The 23,898-nt window shown below is 40.2% G+C and overlaps 1 protein-coding gene across 24 annotated transcripts in view; it reads right to left on the bottom strand.

The window, feature by feature from the left end:
• Window positions 1–23,898, bottom strand: part of LOC129479284 (transducin-like enhancer protein 4) — a 151,844-nt gene that overhangs the window by 15,160 nt on the left and 112,786 nt on the right. For 13 of the 24 annotated variants that reach the window (XM_055272169.2, XM_055272168.2, XM_055272173.2 and 10 more), the window contains 6 exons: window positions 6,556–6,675; window positions 5,513–5,566; window positions 4,554–4,706; window positions 3,207–3,339; window positions 2,669–2,862; window positions 1,747–1,823 (listed from right to left, as the gene is read on the bottom strand). In XM_055272169.2, the coding sequence (XP_055128144.1) occupies window positions 1,747–1,823; window positions 2,669–2,862; window positions 3,207–3,339; window positions 4,554–4,706; window positions 5,513–5,566; window positions 6,556–6,675 (731 nt within the window). Of the gene's footprint in view, window positions 1–1,746; window positions 1,824–2,668; window positions 2,863–3,206; window positions 3,340–4,245; window positions 4,342–4,553; window positions 4,707–5,512; window positions 5,567–6,555; window positions 6,676–23,898 lie in introns of all 24 variants that reach the window. The other 11 variants (XM_055272159.2, XM_055272158.2, XM_055272161.2 and 8 more) reach the window with 3 other exon arrangements.

Here is a 23,898-nt window from a genome sequence, read left to right on the forward strand (position 1 = left end):
TATCTGGGTCGTTATTTGATTAATCGTATAACCTTGTTATTTAGCATTGCTTGAAACAGACCCAACTTTCACCTTCAAATACATCAGAGTTCTTGGTCAATAAGACTTGTCAGTCAGTCAACAACTATTTGCAAAACCCACACAGGTATACAGAATTTTATGGTAATTGATATTTATACCTTCAACTCTTGAGGAACTCTAATTTGTGTTTTCTCCTCTATTAATCAGCCAAATATTTACCAAGAAACTTGGCTATGGAGCCAGCACTGTGTTTGATGCAACAAGGAAGGTTAGGATAGAGTCTGTAGAGAAGTATTAATATGTTACAAAAGGAGAACTGAGATTCGGATTCCTCAGATGGAAAGTAAAGAAAGGGTCTAGATTAGGCAACACTGAAGGGATGTGGGGAGAAGAGGGCATGCAATTAACACCAGGGTGAAAACTAAGTGCCCGAGTGTGTAGTAGTGAATAAACAAGCAATGGGAGGTCTGAGAAGAAAGAGATCAGCAAATATCCATTCCCTGAACAAATCCATACTGTGAGCACCACTATGAACCAGGTACCATTCTAGGCAGTGAGACTACTATAACTGAATAGCAGAAAGTTCTGTTCTGTTTTCATGGAACTTATAGTCAAGAGGGAGAGGCAGATAATGGCTATAAATAAGCATTAAAAAGGTAGTAGAACAGGAAAGAATAGGGAGGAAGGGAGAGAGGGATAATAGGGTTGTCAGGGCAGAACGCTCTGACATAATGACATCTTAGATAACTAAATGAGACACTAAGCCACAGAAAGTTTTGCAGGAAGAAGGACAGTAAGAACAAAATACCTCAAGGCAGGCAAGCTACCAGGGAAGCCTCTGGGAGAAGGGGCTTCAGCTGCCACTGAGGGTCAGGTCTGGATAGCCCTGGAGACTGGGGAGGCAGCACATATACGGCATGTGTAGTGACAGACGGGATGCCCACAGAAAGAGTGATGAGAATAAATGCACACACACAGGTGACTAACAAGGCAAGGAGGATCTGCGGAGGAGGCTTCCCAAAGGAGAGGCGAGAGAAAGCAGCCAGCTGGGATTTTAAAGAAAGAGCCAGTGCTACTTTATAGTAAAATCTTTGTTTCTGGGAAGACGAAGCCAATTAGCAGAGACAACTGTAATTAGGTAGTAATAAAAAGGTGTATTAGATTAAAATAAAGTATTTGGAATGAGATCCGTTCAGAGAAGGCTAGAACAACTGGTGTGTTGTGTTTTGTCTTTCCTAACTCAAAGAATCTGTGAATACAGAGGCTCCAGATGCCCAGAGCACGGTATAAGAAGCGAACTGAGCAAGTCACCTTTTCTGAAAACAGAACTTAGCATAATAGTGCCCTTATTTCCTTTCAGCCTTTGAAGTTCGGCATGTCTTTTCCCAACATATTCAAATTTTGAACATCCAGGTTTGCACATAATAATCAGACTTTTGGAACAAAGAATTGCCTTGAAATCTGCAATGGATGTAGAGAAGACCTGACTACTGGAGATGTCTCTGCAATTTGTGTTTACATATTAAAGCTCAAAATTTTACACTGCAAAACCCCACTTAATTACTCCTCTTCTTGTGCTAAGAGAAAATGAAAAATACCTTGCAAGGTAAAAAATACAAGTCATGGGAACTCCCCCAACACTGTCTAGTGGTACTCTAAGTCTAAGGGGCCAGCAAGGGACCTGAGTTTGACACACAATGAGTACAGAGGCAAAAAGGTACTCACGGTTTTCCTCCTGGAATGCCTGTCAGGTTTGGAGGTATTGCTGGCACACGCATGTGATGGTGTGGATCAAATCCCACCTAGAATTTTTCCCAAGCAAACAACACAAATAAGCACAGTTACATTTGACTTGTTTGATCCTTCTCAAAATCTATTCTAAAACCTGGGAGAATAGATCCTTTAAAAATAAGGTTTTAGAGATATATACAGAAGCATTTATTGATGAAATGATAAAATGTTTAGGATTTAATGGTAACATACTTGGGGTGGAACACAGATTAAAAAATTATACTAATGATTATTGAAGCTCATGGTAGAATCAAAGAGTCATTACATTCATTATACTATGTGATCTAATTCTGTAGGTTTGAAATTTCCAAAATTAGTATCATTTTGGAAAATTTAAAATTAGTATTCTTTTTAAAAGACATACAAAATAAAAAAGCAACTTCCTCACCTTACAAAAGAAAATGGATCTCAAGATTATAATCACATGTAGCTTAACTTATAAATACCCACAGATCTCTAAATACTTTAGATTATATAAATTACATTAAAAAATACATAGGCCAGGCATGGTGACTCATGCCTGTAATCCTAGCAATTTGGGAGGCTGTGGCAGGCAGATCACATGAGGCCAGGAGTTCGAGACCAGACTGGGCAACATGGTGAAACCCTGCCTCTACAGAAAATTTTAAAAATTAGCTAGGCACGGTGGCGCATGCTATAGTCCGAGCTACTTGAGAGGCTGAGGGGGGAGGATCGCTTAAGCCCAGGAGGAGGAGGCTGCAGTGAGCCAAGATCATGCCACTGCACTCCAGCCTGGGTGACAGAGCGAGACCCTGTCTCAATCAATCAAGCAATCAATCAAGCATGACAATCCTCCGTGTGCTAAAATATTATTTTGTGAAGCTCACAAACGCACCACTGGTGATCTCCCATAGGCAGCAGCAGCGGCAGCGGCGGCAGCAGCTGCGCTCATCTGAGGGGAGATGTTGTGGAGCCCAGCGTAGGCCGCTCCGGGGCTGGTCAGCTCTCCGTTCATTCCAGCATGGGGCACAATCCCAAATGGAGTTGGATATGGACAAGGAACTGCCATTGGGGTCCTTAGGCTTGAGGCTGCAAACCAAAATGGATGGAAGAAAAATGAAGAACACAGGAAACAACAGTGAAGACATTTGTAAACATGTCACAAAATAGAATCTATGGTTCAAATGAGCTTATTTTAACCTTCTCAAAAGTCATTCAAGCCTTCAGAGTTCACTCATTCACTTTGTTCTATTGAACACTTAACCATGTGCCAGACAAGGTTGGTCCCAGGTGCTCAGTTCAGGTTAAGTAACTTTGTCTAACAGCCCTTCAATGCTGGTCACTAGCACTTTTAATGTACTGTACTCTTTAAATTGCTTTAAATTCTTTAAAAACAAGCATAAAAATACAGAAAAAACCTTTTTCTTACTAACCCAAAGGGTCAACTCCTGGTGGTTTTCCAGGTACAGGCCTCAATCCGGGAGTAGAGTTACTGCCTGGGGTGGGCGCATCAGTTCGTGGAGTAGGAGTATTGGACTTTGAAACAGGAGTAGTAGATTTTTCATTCTAACAAGATGAAATGACATGTACCAGCAATTAGAACATGGTTTTAACAATGACGTTAAACAGTAAAAAGGTAAAGAAAAGGAAAGGAGGAAAAGAAATGAAGAGGTTCTTCAGCTTGGGCCTTGATTTTCTTTAATAGAAAAGCTAACAAAGAAACAAAAGAGTTCCTTGAGACAGCAGACCTAATATTTGGGAAGACATAAACTAAAGCTGAATTTAGAGGAGAGTAGCTCATTTCTAGGAAATTGGTCTGAGGCAGATGAGGCTCACAAACCAGGATGTCCTAACTGTGGCCACTTGCTGGTGACTTTGGTAAAGACTGGGGTAACTTTGGGCTCCTGGCAGATTGTTCATGTCACAAGAGGCTTCCTGGTGAACAGGTCACATTAGAAAACAGATCCAAGTTTGAATTGTCATAGAGACTAAGCAGAGAGCAGGTGCCATTAAAAGAATGCCAGAAGGCCAAGAGAAAATAAAATTAAAAAAAAAAAAAAAACCAACAATCTAGCCCCTGTCACACATATCCCCCCTAATTTGCAGACCAACTGAGGAATTTCCTTTCCTTTAGCTGTGAATTCCAGAGGTTATTAGAAAACTGAATTTGTCTTTTTATTCTTTTTTTTTTAAATGTTATGTTACAAGGAAATAACTGGTGAGGAAAAAAGACACACCACACAAAATTGCAATTAACTACACAGCCACAGAAGAATAGGGTGTAGGGAGATTATCCTGATGGGTGAGCAGTTCATTTTTGCATTTGTGATTTGTGATGTGAGTCAAGGTAGACTTTTGTAAATGACAGATTACTTTTTAGATAAGAAGGGAAAATTATTGCAGTCATATGTAGCTTGGTAATTCAAACAAAGCTAGCAACAAAATCACATTCAAGCCCCAAACTAAATTTACCATAAACCACAGGCGACAAAACCATCTCTGTAACCCCAATGTGCATTTTTCATCTTCGCTAAGACGTGTTTCACTCAATTTCCCCATATCCCTCTTCTATCCTTGCAAAAAGAATCACAAAATAAACACTCATCACCAACAGGTTAGTAAACTTATTCTGCTCTACATACTTTTGCCAATTAAACTTAAATACCGAACATATATATACACTTGGAAATAAAAGTCCTGTAAAAAATGTGAGAAATATAAAGATAAAAACATCAAATTGGCAGAGGCCACACTCAGAGAGATGGTAAGGAACTGCTTACAAGGCTAAGTTCTTTGGATTTGGAGGAGGGAGTACTGCTGGAAGATGCAATAGAGGCTGGACTAATCGGGGCATCTTTCTTGAGCAGGCGTGTCTTGTCCAGGCCATTCTCTCTGGGGGAATGTGCTGGGCTCCCTCGAGGGGAAGATGGATCCTACAAAGGAACATCATGGATAGTAACGCAAGCACAGCACATTTATAATGCTGGGGTTGTTGGGTGTGGACATTTCTAGCCAAAAGCATTTAATGCATGCTTAGAAGCACAAATGTGCTAGAACAGATAACAATACTCACTGAAACTACTAATGAAAATATTCAGTATTGAGGGCCCCAAAATTATAGTATTTATAGTACTTATTCAAAACCCAAAGAAAAATCAAAACCCCACCCATCTGCAAATTGCACGTCAGTGAGACCTGCAGGTTGACCAGAGATGTGGTGTGCCTTCACTGCAGTACAGAACGACACTTTACTCTTAATAGAATAAGAACAACGACAAAAAAAAAAAAGATCAATAACATATAAAATCAGTAGTATATAATTTTTATGTAAATAAAAAGTGGGTCCCTTTAGAAATCAAGAATATGTTTTGGGCTGGGTGCAGTGGCTCACACCTGTAATCCTAGCCCAGGAGTTTGAGCCCAGCCTAGGTAACATAATGAGACCCCATCTCCACAAAAAAATTTAAATATGAGCCAAGTGTGGTGGCACGTGCCTGTAGTTGCAGCTACTCGGGAGGCTGAACAGGGAGAATCACTTTAGTGTAGGAGTTCAAGGCTGCAGTGAACTGTGGTCACAATACTGTACTCTAGCCAGGGCAAGAGAACAAGACCCTGCCTCAAAAAACAACAACAATAACAAAACGATAAACCTCAAGATATTTTGGATACTAACTGTTTGGACAACTAGTCTTTGATATGGCTGGGCAAGAGCAAAAAATTAAAGTAGCCACAAACATACCTCATTGGAAACGTCAACCACCAAGTTGTCATCACTTTTCTCACCATCACTGTCCTGCATTGACAAGTGAGAAGCATTATCTTCTCCCCCGACAAAATATACCACATTTACCCTAAATAAGTCCAGACTAATTCTTCATATCTTATAAAGATGAGCTGTACCAAACAGTGTTAAATACTTGACAATGTCCTATTTTCTTTAATCCTCATGATGATGCTATGGAGGTGGGTAATATATTTTTCAGATTATGAGACTGATGCACTGCCCACTGCACCAAGAGGGTGACCTGATTACATTTTTCGGTTTACAAAATTGAAGCTGATGGTTGGCTTATTACTCTAGAGTAGAGGCTGCAAACCGACAGGCCCAGGCTAAACCCGGCCTACAGACAGGTGTGGTCTGGTTTGTCGGTATTTTAAAAAACTGCATATTGGGAGGTAAAAATCCAGATTTCCAGCTTTTCATGAGGCCTGCAGCCCTGTAGGACACCAGCAGGGAAGCAGAGCAGGGGCCGCCTGCCTCCACACTGCTTCATCCAGCTTGCTCCCCCATCTCACTCCTGTGACCTGCCCAGCCACTAGAGGAAAATGAGCTTCATTCCAGGCTAGGGATGATCTTGGATGTCTCTCCATGTTTTATTCCACAACATTTGGTATATCCTTCAGCACATGAATCCATCTAGGCATTTAAACACATTTTTTATGATTTTATATTTTTTTCCTTAACAATTCCAGCTAACCACAGAAAATCCAACCACTCTGAAATAAATGGGGAAGCAAATATACACCTATAGAAACAATAATATGGATCATCCAGGTCTTCTGTTAGCTGCCCAATGAAGCATTCTATCCTCACATGCACCTGTACACACACAGGACTTCAGCTAGCCAATGGCTACAGAGCTGTAAATACAATAAATGTTTTTTGTCTCCTAAAGGATATTATCCTGTGTTCCTGTGTTGGCTGGTAATAGTCAAAGGGTAAAATGGCTGCAGATAAAAAGGCAAGCTGGCCTCCCCTAAAGCAAAGGTGAATGAACTTACATAACGAGCTGCAATTTCCTTTTCTTCAGTTTTCTGTTTTTTGCTCTCTGAGGAGTAGTCTGTAGAGTTTCTGTGCTTCTCAGCACCTCGGAAACTGGCTGATGGGGATACCGAAGAGCTCTGGAATTAGAAGGAGAGGAAGCATGGTTGAGAAATTATCATCTATTTAGCCGAGTGATTTTTAAGTCACTGAGACTTTCTTTTCCTTTTGTTCTTTAGTACATACTTGCAAAGCTGTTAAGAGGAGACAGGAGAGAGCGGAGGAGACGAAAGGAAGAAAACAGGGATATAAAGGGAAAGACAAGTAGCAGAAGACAAGAGGGAAAGATAATGGGAAAGAAAGAAAAAGCGAGAAGAGGCAGAGAGATGGGACAGAGGGATGAGAGGAATTAAAAAGGGTGCCAGGAATTAGTGTAAACTCAAAACAGAATGGGTTTGGTTTTACGGATATATTGTACTGTTGAAGTGCCTTCAGAAAGTTGGGAAAGGGGCTGGGCATGGTGATTCACACCTGTAATCCCAGTACTTTGGGAGGCCAAGGCGGGCGGATCACAAGGTCAGGAGGCCGAGACCATCCTGGCCAACATGGTGAAACCCCGTTTCCACTAAAAAGACAAAACAAATTAGCTGGGCATGGTGGCGTGCCTGCAGTCCCAGCTACTCAGGAGGCTGAGGCAGGAGAATTGCTTGAACCCGGGAGGCAGATGCTGCAGTGAGCCAAGATGGCGCCAACGCACTCCAGCCTGGGCGACAGAGTGAGACTCTGTCTCAAAAAAAAAGAAAGAAAGTTGGGAAAGGAAGCATATATGAGAAAAAAGGGAAGGAGAAAAAGCCGTGTTTTTTTTTTTTAAAGTTTGCTGGCTAATGGGAAGCCAGCATTTCAAGCTTCGATAGAGAAACTATAAAGTAGAGCTTTTAAGAGATAATTAGTAAGTCAATGAAAAAAAAAGGGGGAGAAGTAATTTTGGGGGATTTGAGCAACCAAAGATGGCAGTCATGTGACATGTAGGTCATATTTATGAAGTTTTGCTCAGCGCCATATATTAGGGCCTGGAAGATGCAGAGTGGCAGGAAAAACACCACCTGCAAAAATGGGTATTAATTCCTTTCTCACTCCTATAGTTTTCATGAACCCACACCTTTCAATGTCTGGAAACCTAGGAATGTCGGAATGCCGCTGGGGCCAGGGAATGGAGAAAGATGCTCCATGCCTCTTGGGACCACACTTAGGCTCAACCTGTATGCTTCACCTCTGCTTTCAAGGAGCTCTCAACTGGAGAAGTCTCCTATGCACACAAGAGACATGGGTGACAAGACCTGAAGCAGAGAATGACTCTATATGCCATGAAGGTCAGGTGGTTATTTGGCACATTTAGATCATATGAGAGCTTAAAATCATGGATGAAGAAGTGAAAAAAGTGCCAATGAAAACTGGAACAATCTTAACAATTGCCTAGTGACTGTGCTTCAGACAGACCAAAGAAAAGATCTAAATGCAGGCGAGGTGGGAGAGCAGGAGCTGAGGGCTGCGCTATCCTGCTGAGTGGTGAATGGCAAAAACCTGAGTAACACAGTCCCTTGGCAGGGCACCAGGGCAGGGCTCCCAAGTGTGAATGACCCTAACCCAGGGTAAGAAAGGGCTGATCTTGGAGAGTACTAGAAAGAATATCTGAAAATCTCTATGGAAAAAAAAGTTATAGAAAGAACAATCACCACTGGAACATCTCTGTCTGGCATGCAAATCAATTCAGAAAACTGGTCAGGAAAGCTCTTCCTCATATATAAATTTATTTCATATAAGACTAACTCTTTGAACGGTTTTTTTTTTTGCTTTATCTTAGTCTGTTGGTAATAACTGATGTTTATAAAAACATATAACATTTATGAGGGCCTTTTAATTAACTATGAGAGAAAGTGTGTTACCCAGAACTTTTGGGTATATGTTCCATTTTATTTCCACTGAGCCATAATGTCAAAATCTCTTTTGTGGCATTTCTGAACTTTCAAAGCACATTGTTAGAAGATTGATAGTCTTTCTTCATACCTGTGGTGATGGCAACTCTATTACAAGCTCCAAAGGTGTGCAGGTGGGACTTTGGTGGGGGAGAGAAATGGGACCAGTGAGTGGGTGCCCACTGGGAGAGGCTGGGGACCTCTAAATCCTTCCCTGCTGTGCCAGCCCCTCTTGAGGTTTTATATGAATACTCTATCCCTATCAAACATTCAGCCTTAAACTTAGTGGCAGAAAAGACTGCAGGCATTATTCAGTAAGGCTGAAGATTGACACAAAACATTACGAGCCAAACGATTTTTGAAAGTGGACTACTTCTTGACTTTTGTGTATCTCTGCTGAGTTTCCAAACCTCACTCCCAAGCCATGAGACTTGGGTCAACACTTCTGCTTTGCTTTCACACAACCCAATGCACTCAGTAGGTTTTCATGACCACTGAAACCATGCATGCAATCATCATCTGTGGGTTACTATCTACCATACTTCATGCCTCAATCCAGTTTCTAGTTTTCCCCTCTCGAGTCTATCCACCTCACTTCTGGAATTCATACCTCTCAAAGAGAGGTTCAGCCTGTTTTAACTCCTCTTTTAAAAGGACAGTTTCCTACTGTTCACAGGGGGAAAAAAACTCAATATTTCTGAGTATGGCTGTTTTCCAAAGTCCTCACTCCACACCCCAATCCAGAGTCCTGGCCTTGTATCCTACATCAGCACTATGAGCCAGTGTTCCCCTGGGCTCTGTGTATTTTCGTTGCATCTGTAGCCTTTTTTTCTGGCTTATAGCAATGCCTATTTTCTCAAGATCTATCTTTTGAAATCTCCCACTATCCTTAAGAATCAGCTCTAATGTCACCTTTCGAAGCTTCCTCAGATGCTGTCAGGTGGAATTAATCATTCATTCCTCTTTGTTCCCTTAACATTTTGTTCCTCCAATGAGTAAAGCACTCACAATAAATTTATTGCTGTGTTTACAAGGCCACTTCCCACTTCACTTCAGGCTGTGGGCTCCCTGAGGGTGGGGGCACCTAGCATCATGAGCAGAAGGGAACTGCCCAGAAATATTTCTCAACACAAATGGCTGAACATCCCCTCTGCACGCCTCAATCTCACTCCAAATCTCTTATGATACATTCCTTTTCTGAGCATCACTAGGATGAACAATTCCTTGGGAGACCATTCACTAGAGTAAGATTTGTGTGGTGGTGCCCTTGGAATTGGTAATAGGGCAATTCAGCTCCTTCCTCACCTTTGCTCCTTTACCTACCTTTAGATGCACTACATCTGGCTAATTTGATATTTTACAAAAAGAAGAAAAATGGAGTATATGTATCTTTTATTAATAATTCTCTGATTCTGCTATATTCTATTGAAAGTTATTTCCACATTGTTTAAGAGGAAAAATTTCTAAACAAAACAATTTCTTAAAAATACTAAAAGGTAATGCCTATTTAGATTTAGATTTTATGTTCATTTATTGGCTCATATGTACAACCAAATACTTTATATTTTTCTTAAGCTAGCTGTTTCCGGTTTTGCAGGCAGCGTTGTATTTTTGAATTTGACTGTAGAACAGAGTTACATGTTGGAGTTTCCTGGTAGAATGATAAAGTAGTTAATTATCACTAGCATTTAAAGGTTAAGCTGCACAATAGGCACTGGGGCAGTCAGCAATGTTCTAATAATATAATTACTCTGGAATCAAATTGGACTTGCCACAGACTCTCATCATGAATCTTGTAAGTCCACCATTCTGCCACAGGAATGCCACTTGGATCTTTGCTAGGCATGTGAATAAGAGGAATTAAATAAATACCGATAAAGTCATGTTTTTACTAGAAAAGCTTTTTATTTTATTATTTTTTATTACTCTATTATTATTTTAAAAGCTCAATTTAGATATTTCTCAAGTTTACTACGTAAGAAACTGAAGCTGCATTGTGACTCTATAAATCTACAAATTTAGAAGGATTAAACACAAGTCTTTCTCACTACAGTTTGAGTGTGTGTGTGTGTGTGTGTGTGTGTGTATCTCAGCAAATCTGTTATGATTGGAGAGTCACAGTCACAAGCAATGGCTGATCCAGAGAAATCAAAATACCCTGAATGTGAATGTTTAGTAAAGCTCTGGATTTTAAAAGTAAACACTTATGCTGGGATATTTAAAAAGAACAGGGTAGATCTGTTTAAGAAAAAGAGCACGAAAACAAGGAGAAACCAAGAAAGAAATAATAAAGGATTAAAAGACTTATTACATGGAAACCCAAATTGCTTTGGTAGCAAAAGGTAAGCTTTAAAAAGCTATAATCAGGTTCTAATTCCACTGTGAGAAGATTCTAGTTCCTAGTTTAAAGACCAAACCAGACTTTACTAAGGCTGTTGACCAAGTCAGATGGAAAACTGACTCCTCCAGCAACTTGAAAGGGATGGCCCCACCCCTCCACCTTTACTCCTCTGCCACTTCAAGATCAAAGATGACAATGTATGAGAAAGACTTCTATAAAGTAACTCCCCCCTCCAAAAGAAGATGGTGTTGTTATAATTAGCTAATTTTAATAACAGGGAGCACAGATTTTAATAGCAGGCAAGAGCATCTCTCTGGAGTCAGACTGCCTGGTGTGAGTCTAGAGTCTTCACTTAATAGCTGTGTAGCCATAAGCGATGTTGCTTAGTCTCAGCCTCTCTTTAGTCTGGGGTAACAACACACCATTCTCAGCCCCACAGGGCTGCTTTGAGGACCAAGAAAAATAATCCACATAAAGTACAATGTGCAGTACCAGGCACATAGCCTAGCCCCTCAACAGTGCAACTTAGTCCTATCACTGTATACTGGACTCCAGTTGATTCTACTTACTTTAGAGATTGGGATGGTGACCTAGTGTGGATCTTCTATTTTAACCCTTATGTTAGGTCTTTTCTAGACATTTGTGTAGGACTTCCCCCAGCATAGATATTCTGATGCCCCATAATTGTAGGGTTTTAATATGCTACTATTCACCAAAACTTTTCTCCTTTCAACAATCATGATAAGGTTTTGGTTCAATACTGCACAGAGGCAAGACTGCAAATACCATCTCCACCATGGACTTTCTAATTTGATTTCAAATGCACACCATGCCAATTTTGCTTTCCATTCACATAGGTGCAGTGCTTAGACGTCCCTGCCCATAGAAGATAACAACCAGAAAGAACATGCTAAAGGTCGCATGGACAACCATGGTCAAGCAGCCTAAAACTCATTCGTTATGGCTTGTTTGCTCATCAGCTATGGCCTTCAAAAATACTATCCACATGGTACAAAAGGGTAAATCAGTTTTCAAACAGATAAATGGGATAATGAGGAGTCAGAAGACACCATTAAAATCTGTCAAGGGTAATTGCAAGTCCTGGTTTGCCCTTTCTACGCCTGTTGTCCAGACTCCCCTTCACTCTCAAAAACGGCCAAGTTTAGACGATAAATTATAGTTACTCTAACTATAGTTCAGTCACTATAGGAATTCTCAAACATTAATCAGAGTCAGGGATGATTCAAGTTGAGTTTGTTTTTGGTGATGGGGATGGGGGTGGGGGCACAGAGACAGAAAGCTGAGGAAGGCCCCTGTAGATCCTTTACTGATGCCATAACCAAAGTTCTCAATCATATTTTCCTCTGCAACCCCTTAGAAAAGCAAAAGACCCATGTCAAAAATAAAAATGAACACTGGTGACTCTGTAGTCATGAATCATCCAAAGAGTTCATCATGTTCACCAGACCACAAAGCACTGTATTTCTGTATTTTAGAACTACTTTGAGTAAGTTTGGAAAGTAATATCCTGAATAAACCTACGTACATCAAACCGTTGTACCATAACCCAGCTGGTTTCTGCTTGGATTTCATTGTACAGAATTACACAAAATATTTATTTTCCCATTCATTGAGCTCTTTATAACTGATAAAACATTTTAACATATTATTATCTCATTTACCGGGAAACCACCAGGATATATATATATATATATATATATATATATAGAGAGAGAGAGAGAGAGAGAGAGAGGGGAAATAATCTTCAATTGGGAAAAAGTAAATATAAAACCTTTAAAATGAAAATTATTTGGTCAAAATGCTAAAGTCTCACATACTAACACATAACACATGTAAATTTATGTAAATGAACTTAAAATTTATAGCATGCTGGTGGTAAAAAACTTGAATATAGTAGAGCTCTGACTGAGCCAGTCACTGGTGTCAGTTTACTGCTCATCACAGTAAGAGGTTTTTTTTTTTTTTTAATAACCTGCTTGATTAAGGAAGTCATTAAAAGCACAATCTGTATAAAACTCACAGAACTTGCTTTTTTCAAATTAACATAAATCAAAACTCACCTTCAAAAATGACTGGGACTTTCTAAAGACCTGCCCTTGTTAAAAGAAGATTTAATATAATCTCCATATGAAGTAATGAGTCTATCCTTAACAAATGTTTCACCTTCTATAACATGTCATGAACAATATATTCTTTAAAATGTTCTATTGTTTTTGTCTCTGCTTCTCTGCTGGTAAGAGAAACCTGGATCAAGGTAAATTTCTTTTGCAGGTAATCAAAATATTATCAAACCAGAGGAACCAACAGTCAGAAGAATAACTGAGAAGAGAGGCAGTGTCTACAATGGTCATGCTATAGGTATAAAAGTCAGACAGCCTTGGGTTCAAGACCAGGCTGTAACACTTGCTATGTGACCTTGGGAACATTTAATGAACCTCTTTAAGTTTCCATTTCTCCAGTAGGTAAGATGAGGGTGTTTGCAGCACTTCCTTGTAAGTTGCCATAAGTATAAAGAATTCAACCTAGCATCTAGTACTAGTAAGCCCCCATAGACAGCTATTCCTTTTTGGCAAATGTGGAAACAACTGCGTATTTTTTGTCTACTTATGGACTCATTCAACAAGTATTCAACCCATTAAGTACAGAAACACATGAAATGTTCTTGAATAAAATATTAATACACACCTTGAAGAATGAAATATACACCTTGTTTTTCAGTAGGGCTCCTTGAGTCAAAATACTTAGGATACAAAAGTATTACATATTTTTTTCTTCATGTGTAGTAGAAAATACAGCACTTCAATATTAACTCATTCATGATCTGTTTTCATGACCTCAGCATTATGTATTGCTTGGTCAGTATAAAATGCTCTAATAATTTATAAGGTATCAATAAAATTGATTTTAAATTAGAACATTATCTTAATGTCCTCTCGGGGGTTTCTTCACTATTGCTTCCTCTTCCTGGAATAAAGCTGTTGGCTCCACCCCAGAAATTTCATTAAACACAGTTACTTTAGCTGATAAACTGAGCTGCTGGGACATGATGCTTTGATGCCAAAGACACAGGGTTGATTCTGACGTAGGGAGCTTAGTCGCCCTCTCTTGAAAGCTAGTCTGCATGTGGTGCAAGTGTTGGGCCACACAAGGAAGCAAGTAGATGAATGAGTTGGAACAAGTATAACCCCTCACTACTGATGGAGAGAAGAATCCAAAGTACAAGCCAAATTAATCAAGTAATCCCTTTCCTGATCCTTAGAGATGGCATGGTATTAACAGTCTACCAGAAATTGTAATAAAAATTGCCAAGTGCATATAACTTTGTATTGCGTTCATCGTTTAAACTACCTATCACCCCAAAGTCATTTCACACTTTTTAATCCAATGGACCTCCTCAAAGTTTGCAAAGCCTAACATTTCTGCATCCATTTGTTCTCCAGCAAGAATTCTCTGCTCTCCTTAATACAAATTCTACAAATCTTGTATGGCAACTCTGTAAATTACAGTCACATGCACTGGCCACTTTCTTCTGGAATTATTTTTTTCAGTATATGACCTGTAAAACATATGCTAAACTACTCATTCACCTACTGCTTTATAACCAATGTTACTAAGTCTCACTGGCAAATCTCATGTGGTACATGAGTTTGACTGCCCTAAAAACAAAAGTGGAGAGGGTTGGCAAAAATCTCTTTCCTGGATGTTCATGGAAGGTGCACTGGCTTTATACCTATTCCTGCACTGTGCTCTGTTTTTGAATGAAAATATCAACACAATCATAATAGCTGCTTTGACAAAGCTGAAGTAGGGTAGCAGCTCAGAGAAATAAGTTATTAAGCTTTAGGACTTGGCAAGCTGTATCTTAATGGACCAGAATCTTCATTTTAGTAACTATTAACATTTATTAGAAAAGAAAGTCTTTTCATGTTGCTTTTTTTTTTTTTTCCAGTAAACTGCTTTAATCTATTTGAAAGGCTAAACTTTTTTTTCCAAAGAGTGTTAATTCCACAGATTCTCATATATATTCTTAGGTATTCTGTATGCAAATATACTCTATACAATGTCTGAGGGTAATACGACAGGAACAAAGAAAGAAATGACAATATATCAATTTAAAGGAAGGCCGCCTAATAAGTTTTAAGGTCGCGAATCAGGAACTCCTGGTCTTCTTCATATCACCACAAAATGGCTAAACAGTTTTCAATTATCGCTTAACTGATTGGTCTTAAGGGCCTTCATTAAAATATTAAAGTTATTCTTTAGAATGGCGCTGACAGACAGAAATATAATGTGAACCTCCTATGTATTTTACACTTTTTGGATAGTCATATTTTTTTAAATGTATAACAGTAAAATTAATTTTGGTCATCTATTTAATCCAATACTTCAAAAAATACCATGTCAATACACATATTAATGTGAAAATTATGCGACATTTTACATTCTTTTTTTAGTACTAAGTGTTCAAAATCTGATGTGCATTTTATACTGACGACAGTACACCTCAATTTGGATTGGCCACATTGCTGCTGCTGAAAAGCCACATGTGGCTTGTGGTTACCATGTCAGACAACACAGGTCTAAAAGTTCTCAGAGTCACAACAGAAATCAACACCCATTAAGACAAACATCTCACACTTGATATAAGTAGCGGGTGTCATCTAGCTCCTGCCCACATTCTCCAATCTGATCTGAAAATTTCCTTCTCAGAGCACCAGACAACCCAAACGTTTTCATCCTTCAGAGCCTTTGTGCAGACTTCTGCCAAGAACTCTCTTTCCCAGCCTGAGTAGCTAGCATCTTTTCATCTTTTATGTTTCAGCTTAAATGTCACATCTTCGGAAAGGTCTTATCTGTAATGCTATCCAAGGAGCTCCCTCCAGCCAATCTCTAACACACTCCCTTGTGTGCTTCCTTCCCAGCACTGTGGCTGTGGCTACTCTTTTGATTATTTATCTCATCTACTTGACTAGAAGTTCCATGAAGGCAAGGACCATGCCCGTTTCGATCACCACAAAAATCCAGTACTTCAGTGTTTTAATTGACAGCTGCTGAACAAATGAATGGGCACAAAACTTGGTTCTGCTCATGTATGCTTCATGTTACCATATTATGTTCATTATATTAAGATAGGAGATTATGCATTCCTAAAGGTCATGCACTATTGTGTCTTATTTCTTTGCATCCTCAGTGCTTAATGCCTGTAATACAAGAACAGTGGTGTGTGTGTGTGTGTGTGTGTGTGTGTGTGTGAGATATGCATGTGTAGGCACACCAAAAGAGGGAAGCAGCCTTCAAAAACAGTAATTTTGAAAGTAATAGGGTGACAAGATAATTTTCAGAACTATGTTGAAAAGACAGTTAAAGCTGGTGCCTTTTCACTGCTGCTCTCCTCACCAATCAAGGATGCAGGCCCCTCCCCCAAGGTCAGTGCCCAGTCCTGGCCTTTGGGTGGGCATGCAATGAAAATTCATTGTTGGATAAATGTATGAAGGCCACCTTTTTAAAAATGTAATAGAAATTAATCTTTCCTATAAGAGAGAAAATTTTCAACAGGTTATCCCTTTCCTTGTCTCTCATCACACACTCCTCAGCTGTCTGTGACCACAGGGAAACAAATCTTACTTAAGTCTGACCATTATTGAAAAGACAGGATTTAAGGGAATCCCGCCTGACAGACCCAAGGAAGAATGCAGGCATCAGCAGTTTTTCTGTGCCGCTCATTTAGAGAATAGTGACCCTGGGGAGCTCCTTGAAATGTTTATCCCCCAAGGAGGTATGTGGTAAAAGGAAAAACATCCTTAGTCCTCCCCCCTGCTTTTTTTTTTTTTTCTGGGTAGTAAGCCACCACACACAGATGATGAAAGAAAAAGCCAAATATAAGGCAGACAGATATAATACTTGTTTTTTAAGGAAGAGGTTTACATTGGTTGATATTTAAGTCATAGATGACTACCTGGTGCTTTATGTAAATTTTTACTATATAAAGCAACATAAAGCATTATTAGTATCAGTTGTGACTGATAGTAACTTCAGTATGCTGAGGAATGAAAACAAATGAGACACAGGTACTTAAGAGATACAATTTCAGTTCATTCTACAGAAATGATTTCGAGCTTTCACATAACAAGATCTAAAGACGCAGGAGACTTAGAGGAAACATAAAAAACACTGGAAGAACAGGTTGATTCACCAAGCATGTGCCAAAATTACTCTGGTCTAACCAGACAAGTGCACTCCACTAACCAGTGCTGAAATGTTGAAAGGTAAGTCAAGTTGTGATCTAATCTCTCACCCTCCCCCAGCAAAAGATCACAGATCAGAGAGCTAAATTATAAGTGACTGATGAAAAATATCTTAGCCCCATTCTACTTGCCATTTCAGACAATTGTGAGTCCTGGTCTATCGCTCCTGCTTCTCTGACCTTTCCCTCTGCCTCGTCCTCCTTCCATTTGCTTCTCTCTTCTCCGTTCTCCATACACCCCCCTCCGCCCTTGCCCTGCCAGCAATACCTCTGTCAATACTCTGTCTTGCTGGTGGCACTGTGGGCTAAAGAGGTTGTTGACCCTTATTCTAACATGTCCTTTTAGGTTAATTACTTTTGTATACTCGGTGTACCCAGTGACATTTAATCACTACAGCGCTACTCAGTAAACAGAAATGAATGGAACCAACGGCAATTTGGCATCAAGCTAAATGGTGCAGTAATAGCAGCATGCTGAAAATGGACTGCAAGAAAATACTCTCACTCACCACACAGAGAAATGAGGTGAATGCCATTCGATCAATCACTATTTTATTAAAAAGAAAGAATGCTGGCTCAGTGATGCGCTTTTATTATTTAATACTAAATATGGCTCGAAGGACATGATGTACTTTTTAATGCAAGGACAATTCATAAGTGTTTGCTGAACAAATGAAGGAAGATTAAAATAACTCAAAGCAGAGGTACAACTTTTGTGGTCGAGTTTGTCTTTCTCTTTCCATGCATGCACATGTGTGACATGTGTGCATGCATGTCCCACCGCAGGACAGCTCTCTGCTAACACAGCCAACATTCTGCTATCTGGTAAGTCGTATGGTTTGTAAACTTCCAGGGTATAGTAATCGAAATGCAGAAGATCCCACAACCTAATATGTATAGGCAAGTATCCAGGAGCATGGGATTAAATAAATGTCATGTCACAGACATTTGAGCCACTGACAACATTTCTAAAACAGATACCCACTGACCTTCCTCCACTGAGAACAGAGAGTAGATTATTAGCAGCCTTGACAGGGCCAGCTAGACCACAGAGGTTGGGTGGGGGAGATTCTGCCTAAGGGTTTTCAATGCTAGCAGGTAGATGGAAAAATGAGTCTTTACTCCTCTATCTGAAGAATAACAACGACTTCACAAGCAGAGATTCATGTTGTAATACCAGAAGAATCCTGCAACATAAGTTGAATAGCTATTCTGTGTTGGTAATGTTTTAGACATTGGAAACACAACAGTGAGAAAGGCACCAGCTTTATAGCCAGCACTGAGATCAGACAGTAGAGTCTAAAGGGAAGGGAAGGGAATACACATGCACTCAATGAGGTTTCAATCCTCAGCTCCAACATTTATCAACTGTGTGACTCCTAGCAAGTTAACCCCTTGGGGCTTTAATTGTCATACCTGTAAAACGGAGATAAGGATATTTCGCCTACAGGATTGTCACTGCTATAGTCTGAATGTGTGTGTCCCATCAAAAGTCATATGGTGAAACCTAACCCCTGAGGGGATGGTATTTGGAGGTTGTGCCTTTAAGAAGTGATTGGGTCAGGAGGGTAGAGCCTCAGGAATAAGATTAGCACCCTTATAAAATAGGGCTAGAGAAGCTCCTCTGCCCCTTTCACCATGTAAGGACAGCGAGAAGGCATAATCTACAAATCAGGCACTCATCAAGCATCTAATAGAGGCTCCTTGTTTTTAGACTTCCCAGCCCCAGAACTGTGAGAAATACATTTCTATTTAAGCTACCCAGTTTATGGTAGTTTATCATAGCACCCCAAACAAACTAAGATAGCCATGACAATTAAATGAGATAACTACATGAAGTGGAGGCATACCGCCCTTCCTTTCATGTTTGTTTCTGGAATCTGTCCTAAAAGGCAATGGCCAAGTCTCTGCCAGCAAACCAATCTGGGTAGCAGGAGGCCTGGAGAGCTGCTGTGAATGTCTCCTCTAAGCCTTTGAAAGAGGGTAATGGACACTTTTTCAAGCCTCAGGACTCTGGGGAAAAGCCACTCCACTTCTCCACAGTCAAAATTTCAGACAGCACATTCCGAAGTCTGGGTATCTTCCTGCCCTCTTGGATTGGTGTTCTCTTCAGAAGTCGTGCTCTTCCTCCAACTTGCAGAACTCATGTCAAATGTGCCTTCTAGGGCAACCTTGAGTTACAATGCTAAGTGAAGACTAGGTTTTGCACCCTTGACTTCACTGGAATTTGACAAATAACTCTAAAGTGCTCTAAAGTGAGTGGGGCCTCAAAACTAACATGGGGGAGGGGGGCATGCAGACATATAATCCCTTATCAATAACAAAGCACGAGGGTTATTGAGTCCCCCCTATTTGCCAGGCATTCTGCTGGGCCCTGAGACACTAGAAATACAATTAAGAGGGTGAATGGGGACCTTGTTCTCACAGAGTACTGGTTCTAGTTAAGGGACATTAAAAATCAAGTAAAACAAGCTGCTAATAACATTAATAAAAAATAAAATAAATGCAAATGGCAATGTGTTACAAAGAACATAAGATGCTGAGACTGAGAATAACTAGCAGCCAGGTGGTCAGGAAAGGCTTCTGCAAAAAGATGACATTCTGGCTGACACCTGAAGCAAAAGCTGGAGCCAACCCTGCTGACAGCCAGAAGACTGTTCTAGAAAGAGGGAATAACACATGCATAGCTCTTAAGAAGAGGAAAGCTGCCAGTGGCACTGGAGCACACAGGAGGACTGGGTGCTGACGTGGAGGGAGCAGGTGGGAGAGCACAGAGGGGTGATGCTGGGAGAAAGGGGGTCCAGAGTGTGCAGGCCCAGCACACAGTGAGGTGTGTGTTTTATTCTAAGGGCCACTGGAGGGGACTGTTGAGATGACACGCATATCCTAAAAATCATTCAGAGAGGAGGCTGGAATCACAGTAAGAATTTTTAAAGCCCTTAAAGAACAGAAAAGATTACATTGCCTACCTCCATCCTTTGCAATTAAAAACAACACTAAGTGTACAATATAAACCTTCCGTGTATGCTAACATTAAATAGTAGAATTCTGGTTTCAAAATTCTGAATCAGATCATCAAAGCTGAGCTTTTACCACTTTTGGTGCCCCTACTTTACTCATGCTGTTGGTGTGGGCTAAAGTGGATCTGGCAGGTAACAGAGCCTTGGAGGGGAAACAGGGGGCCAGTAAGGAGCTGTTGCTGTGGTCCAGGGGGAAATGCTGGTGGTTTAGACTGGAGGGCTGGGCTACTGGGGAAGGGGGAAGAAGATGAATCTGAGATGTTAGGGCATAAATGAGTGACTCGCTTCACACAAATGTGTGTTTCTATGTGAATACAAAATTAGAATAGAATCAAGTTTGTCAATATAATGATGCCATCTTCACGCATTTGCAATAAGATACAGGTTCTTAGTTTAAAAACGGCAGGAATCACCAGGCATGGTGGTTCATGCCTGTAATCTCATTGCTTTGGGAGGCTGAGGCAGGTGGACTGCTTGAGTTCAAGAGTTCGAGACCAGACTGGGCAGCATGGCGAAACCCTGTCTCTATAGAAAATACAAAAAAAAAAAAAAAAAAAAAAAAGCCAGGAGTGGTGGCACATTCCTATAGTCCCAACTACCTTGTGGGAGGGTTAAAGTGGGAAGATCTCGAGCCTGGGAGGCTGCAGTGGGCAGAGATGGTGCCATTGCACTCCAGCCTGAGTGAGAGTGAGATCCTGTCTCAAAATTTGAAAAAAGAAAAGAAAAAAAAAAAAAAGCAGGAGTCTTAGGTACTCTAAAAGAATATTCCTATCCTTAGGGGAATCAAGGGACTGCAAGATACGTGTGAACAGCATCCTCCAGGTTTATCAAAGAAGGTGAAAAACAACTAGGAACTTCATAACTACTGATCTAATCAACCAGAATTAAATTTCCACAAAGTGGTACCCAGTACTTAAGACAGATGTTAAAGAATAAATTCTGATCCTTACTCAAGAAACTTAGATAAAAGTTAAACCATATTTATGTGACCAAGAGAAAACTGAATTAAAAGAGCATAATGAGGCATTAGTAAGAAATGACGCTTCAGGTTTATGAAGAGGTGAAATTTACCCACTGACACTTCCTATGGGAGGGGTAGACCTGGAACTGCTTGGGAAGAATAAGCATTACTAGGACCCAAATCTGCACTGAGGCTATTTCAAGCATGTGCATGTGAGTGGCTAGGCTTAGACTAAGTCTGGAAAGAAAGAGGGGAAGAGTAAGGTATAGAGCAACAAGGACCCCCAAAAGGAGTCTTATAATCTGGGATGGGGTCATGGTTGGAATGAGACAAATCAGCAAGGAGTAAATAATTCAAAGGACTGAGCAGTGGTTCTAAGGTCTGGCAGGGGAACAGAATCACCTGTGGAGCTTTCAAAACGCCCCATCTGGACCCCACCCCAGAACAATTAAATCAGACTCTCTCCAGAGAGGGTAGGCTTAAGTGAGTGGCCTGGATACAGACAATCTTAAAAGCTCCCAGGTGATTCTAAAGTTGACAACCTCTGACCTAAGGCATATTCAGATAATCAACAAGCCACTGTGATTGCTATCAATTACCACTCCTAATCAACTAGACCTGCTTACCTATCAGCACAAGTCACCTTCATCCTTTCTGAGAGCACAATTAGCTCAGCAACAAATCCCAGACTTTCTTTCCCTGCAGCCAATCATGTCAGGATGAACCATATTTCAAAACCACAGTTGGGAGAGAGAAAAAACACAATCATAACCATGTCATAAGATGAGGCAAGATGATCTTTATCCATTTCTGAATACTGAATGCAGTGCTTCCATGCTTGACTCTACAATGCTGACAAAGTGATGCATTTTGAGTGCCATAATTAAAACAATAATCTCAATAAAGTAGGCATTATGAGATAATTGCCCATCCTCAGGTATTAAGCAAACTGTGGTAAAAGCCAAGGATACTCATCACCAAGGTCAATTACAATAATTGCTTATTTGAATTACATTATTGCTATTGTAAACCCTGCCTGATTAAGGAAAAAAAAAAAACCAATAAAAATTGATGTAACACGTACCACAGGGAAATGACCTGAGAAGGAGTTCTTGTTCTACTACTGGTCATTTAAGAATTCTTATCAACTTTGCAAAGCCTCCACTTACATACACCCTATGCCTTTAAACATACCCACAAACACACACACAGTTCCTTGGTTTTGCAATCTGAATTCGTCAAGGAAATATGCCTATGAGAAATTAAAGTGGCTTACAAGAGCAACATATGGAAACATATAGGAAAATGGAGTAGTGGGTGGTCAAGCTAATAATAAAATTAGAGGGTAGAGAAATGCATTACTCTGTGAGTTCATTCATTTTTCATCAATACATTACAGAAGAGGTCATCACTGCCTTTTGCAGAAACTGAGTCTCTCAGTTATGCTGGTTTATAGCTTGGGGGAGGATATGTTGTCCGCCACATGCCACTGTCAGCTTGTCTAGATTAACACTCAGGCAGCTCAGGTAACCAATGGTCAACCAGAAAAGCTCTGATGATGAGATGGAAGAAAACAGAATTTTTGACCTTCCTTCAGCTAATTGGAAAGTATTTGGCAATCGAAGAGTATAAAACTTCTTTTTAAGTTGTGATTAAACATCGAGGCTTTGATGTTTTATACGGCATTCTTCCCCACAATTAACTTCATTAGTGCAGTTAATTAGTGGGGAAGAATATCATATAAAACATCAAAGCCTCGGTGTTTAGTGTCACCATCAGTTCAGCTAAACAGTAATAAAGAAATAATTTCTTAAAACACATTTATGCATGCTCAGCACTTCTCTTTAGAAGTTTAAAGTGTATGATAGGAACATTTTTAAAAATATCCAAAGATGCTATCCATACTGCAATCCAACTGCACTGACAGCAACAAGACACCATTTAATGTAGTATAATTAGGTGCCCAAGAATGCCACATAAAGCAAAAGAATTGAGACATTTAATCAGTTATGAGGACTGTTAAAAATCTACCATTACTGTGAAATGAAGGAATGGCAGACACACAGGGGAAACAGTCACAAAAACTATGTAACCTGAAGGCTAATTCTAAGTAAGCATTAGATAGTGGGTTTTCAGTCTTTTGGGGGTTGAAGGGGAGAAGGCCAAGCTATAAAATAAGAACTGCAGATGGCAGGTCCTTATAAGCACTATTGGACAGCACCAAGTATACTGTGACCTTTCCTTTGGTACACAGTGTGCAGAGATGGTGAGACTATTAAAATGTGAAGACCAGCAAGGTGGGCCTTCTCAATGTGGAACAAGGGAAGGAAGTTCTCATCTTTAGGTGGAGGGACCAGGGAAATCATCTAGCCCCTTGCTATTCAAAAAAGTGTGGTCCACTGTCCAACAGCATCTCCTGAGGGCTTGTTAGAAATGCTGAATCCCAGTCTCCCTCCCAGACCTACTGAATCGTGTGCTTTTAACACTCATTAAAAATTTGAGAAGCACTTGTCTATCTCAACCTCTTCACTTTGAACAGGAGGAAACTTGAATCCTAGGGGATGAAGTAACTCATGCAAGGTCACAAAGGGCTGATAGCTGAAGACAGGCCTCTGATTTTAAGGACTGCCTCTTATAGGAGGCTCAGCAAATTACACTTGTGTATTGTGAAAAGAAACCAGCCTGTACAAAGAGCAGTAAGGCAACATCAAGAAAAGAGGGCAAGGAAGGGGCCAAGGAATGACAAGGGACTTGCTTCATTAGGGTTGACAATTCTGGATTCAAATATATTTGATGTAGGCTG

This window comes from Symphalangus syndactylus, chromosome 3, assembly GCF_028878055.3.
Source record: "Symphalangus syndactylus isolate Jambi chromosome 3, NHGRI_mSymSyn1-v2.1_pri, whole genome shotgun sequence".
NCBI lineage: Eukaryota > Metazoa > Chordata > Mammalia > Primates > Hylobatidae > Symphalangus > Symphalangus syndactylus.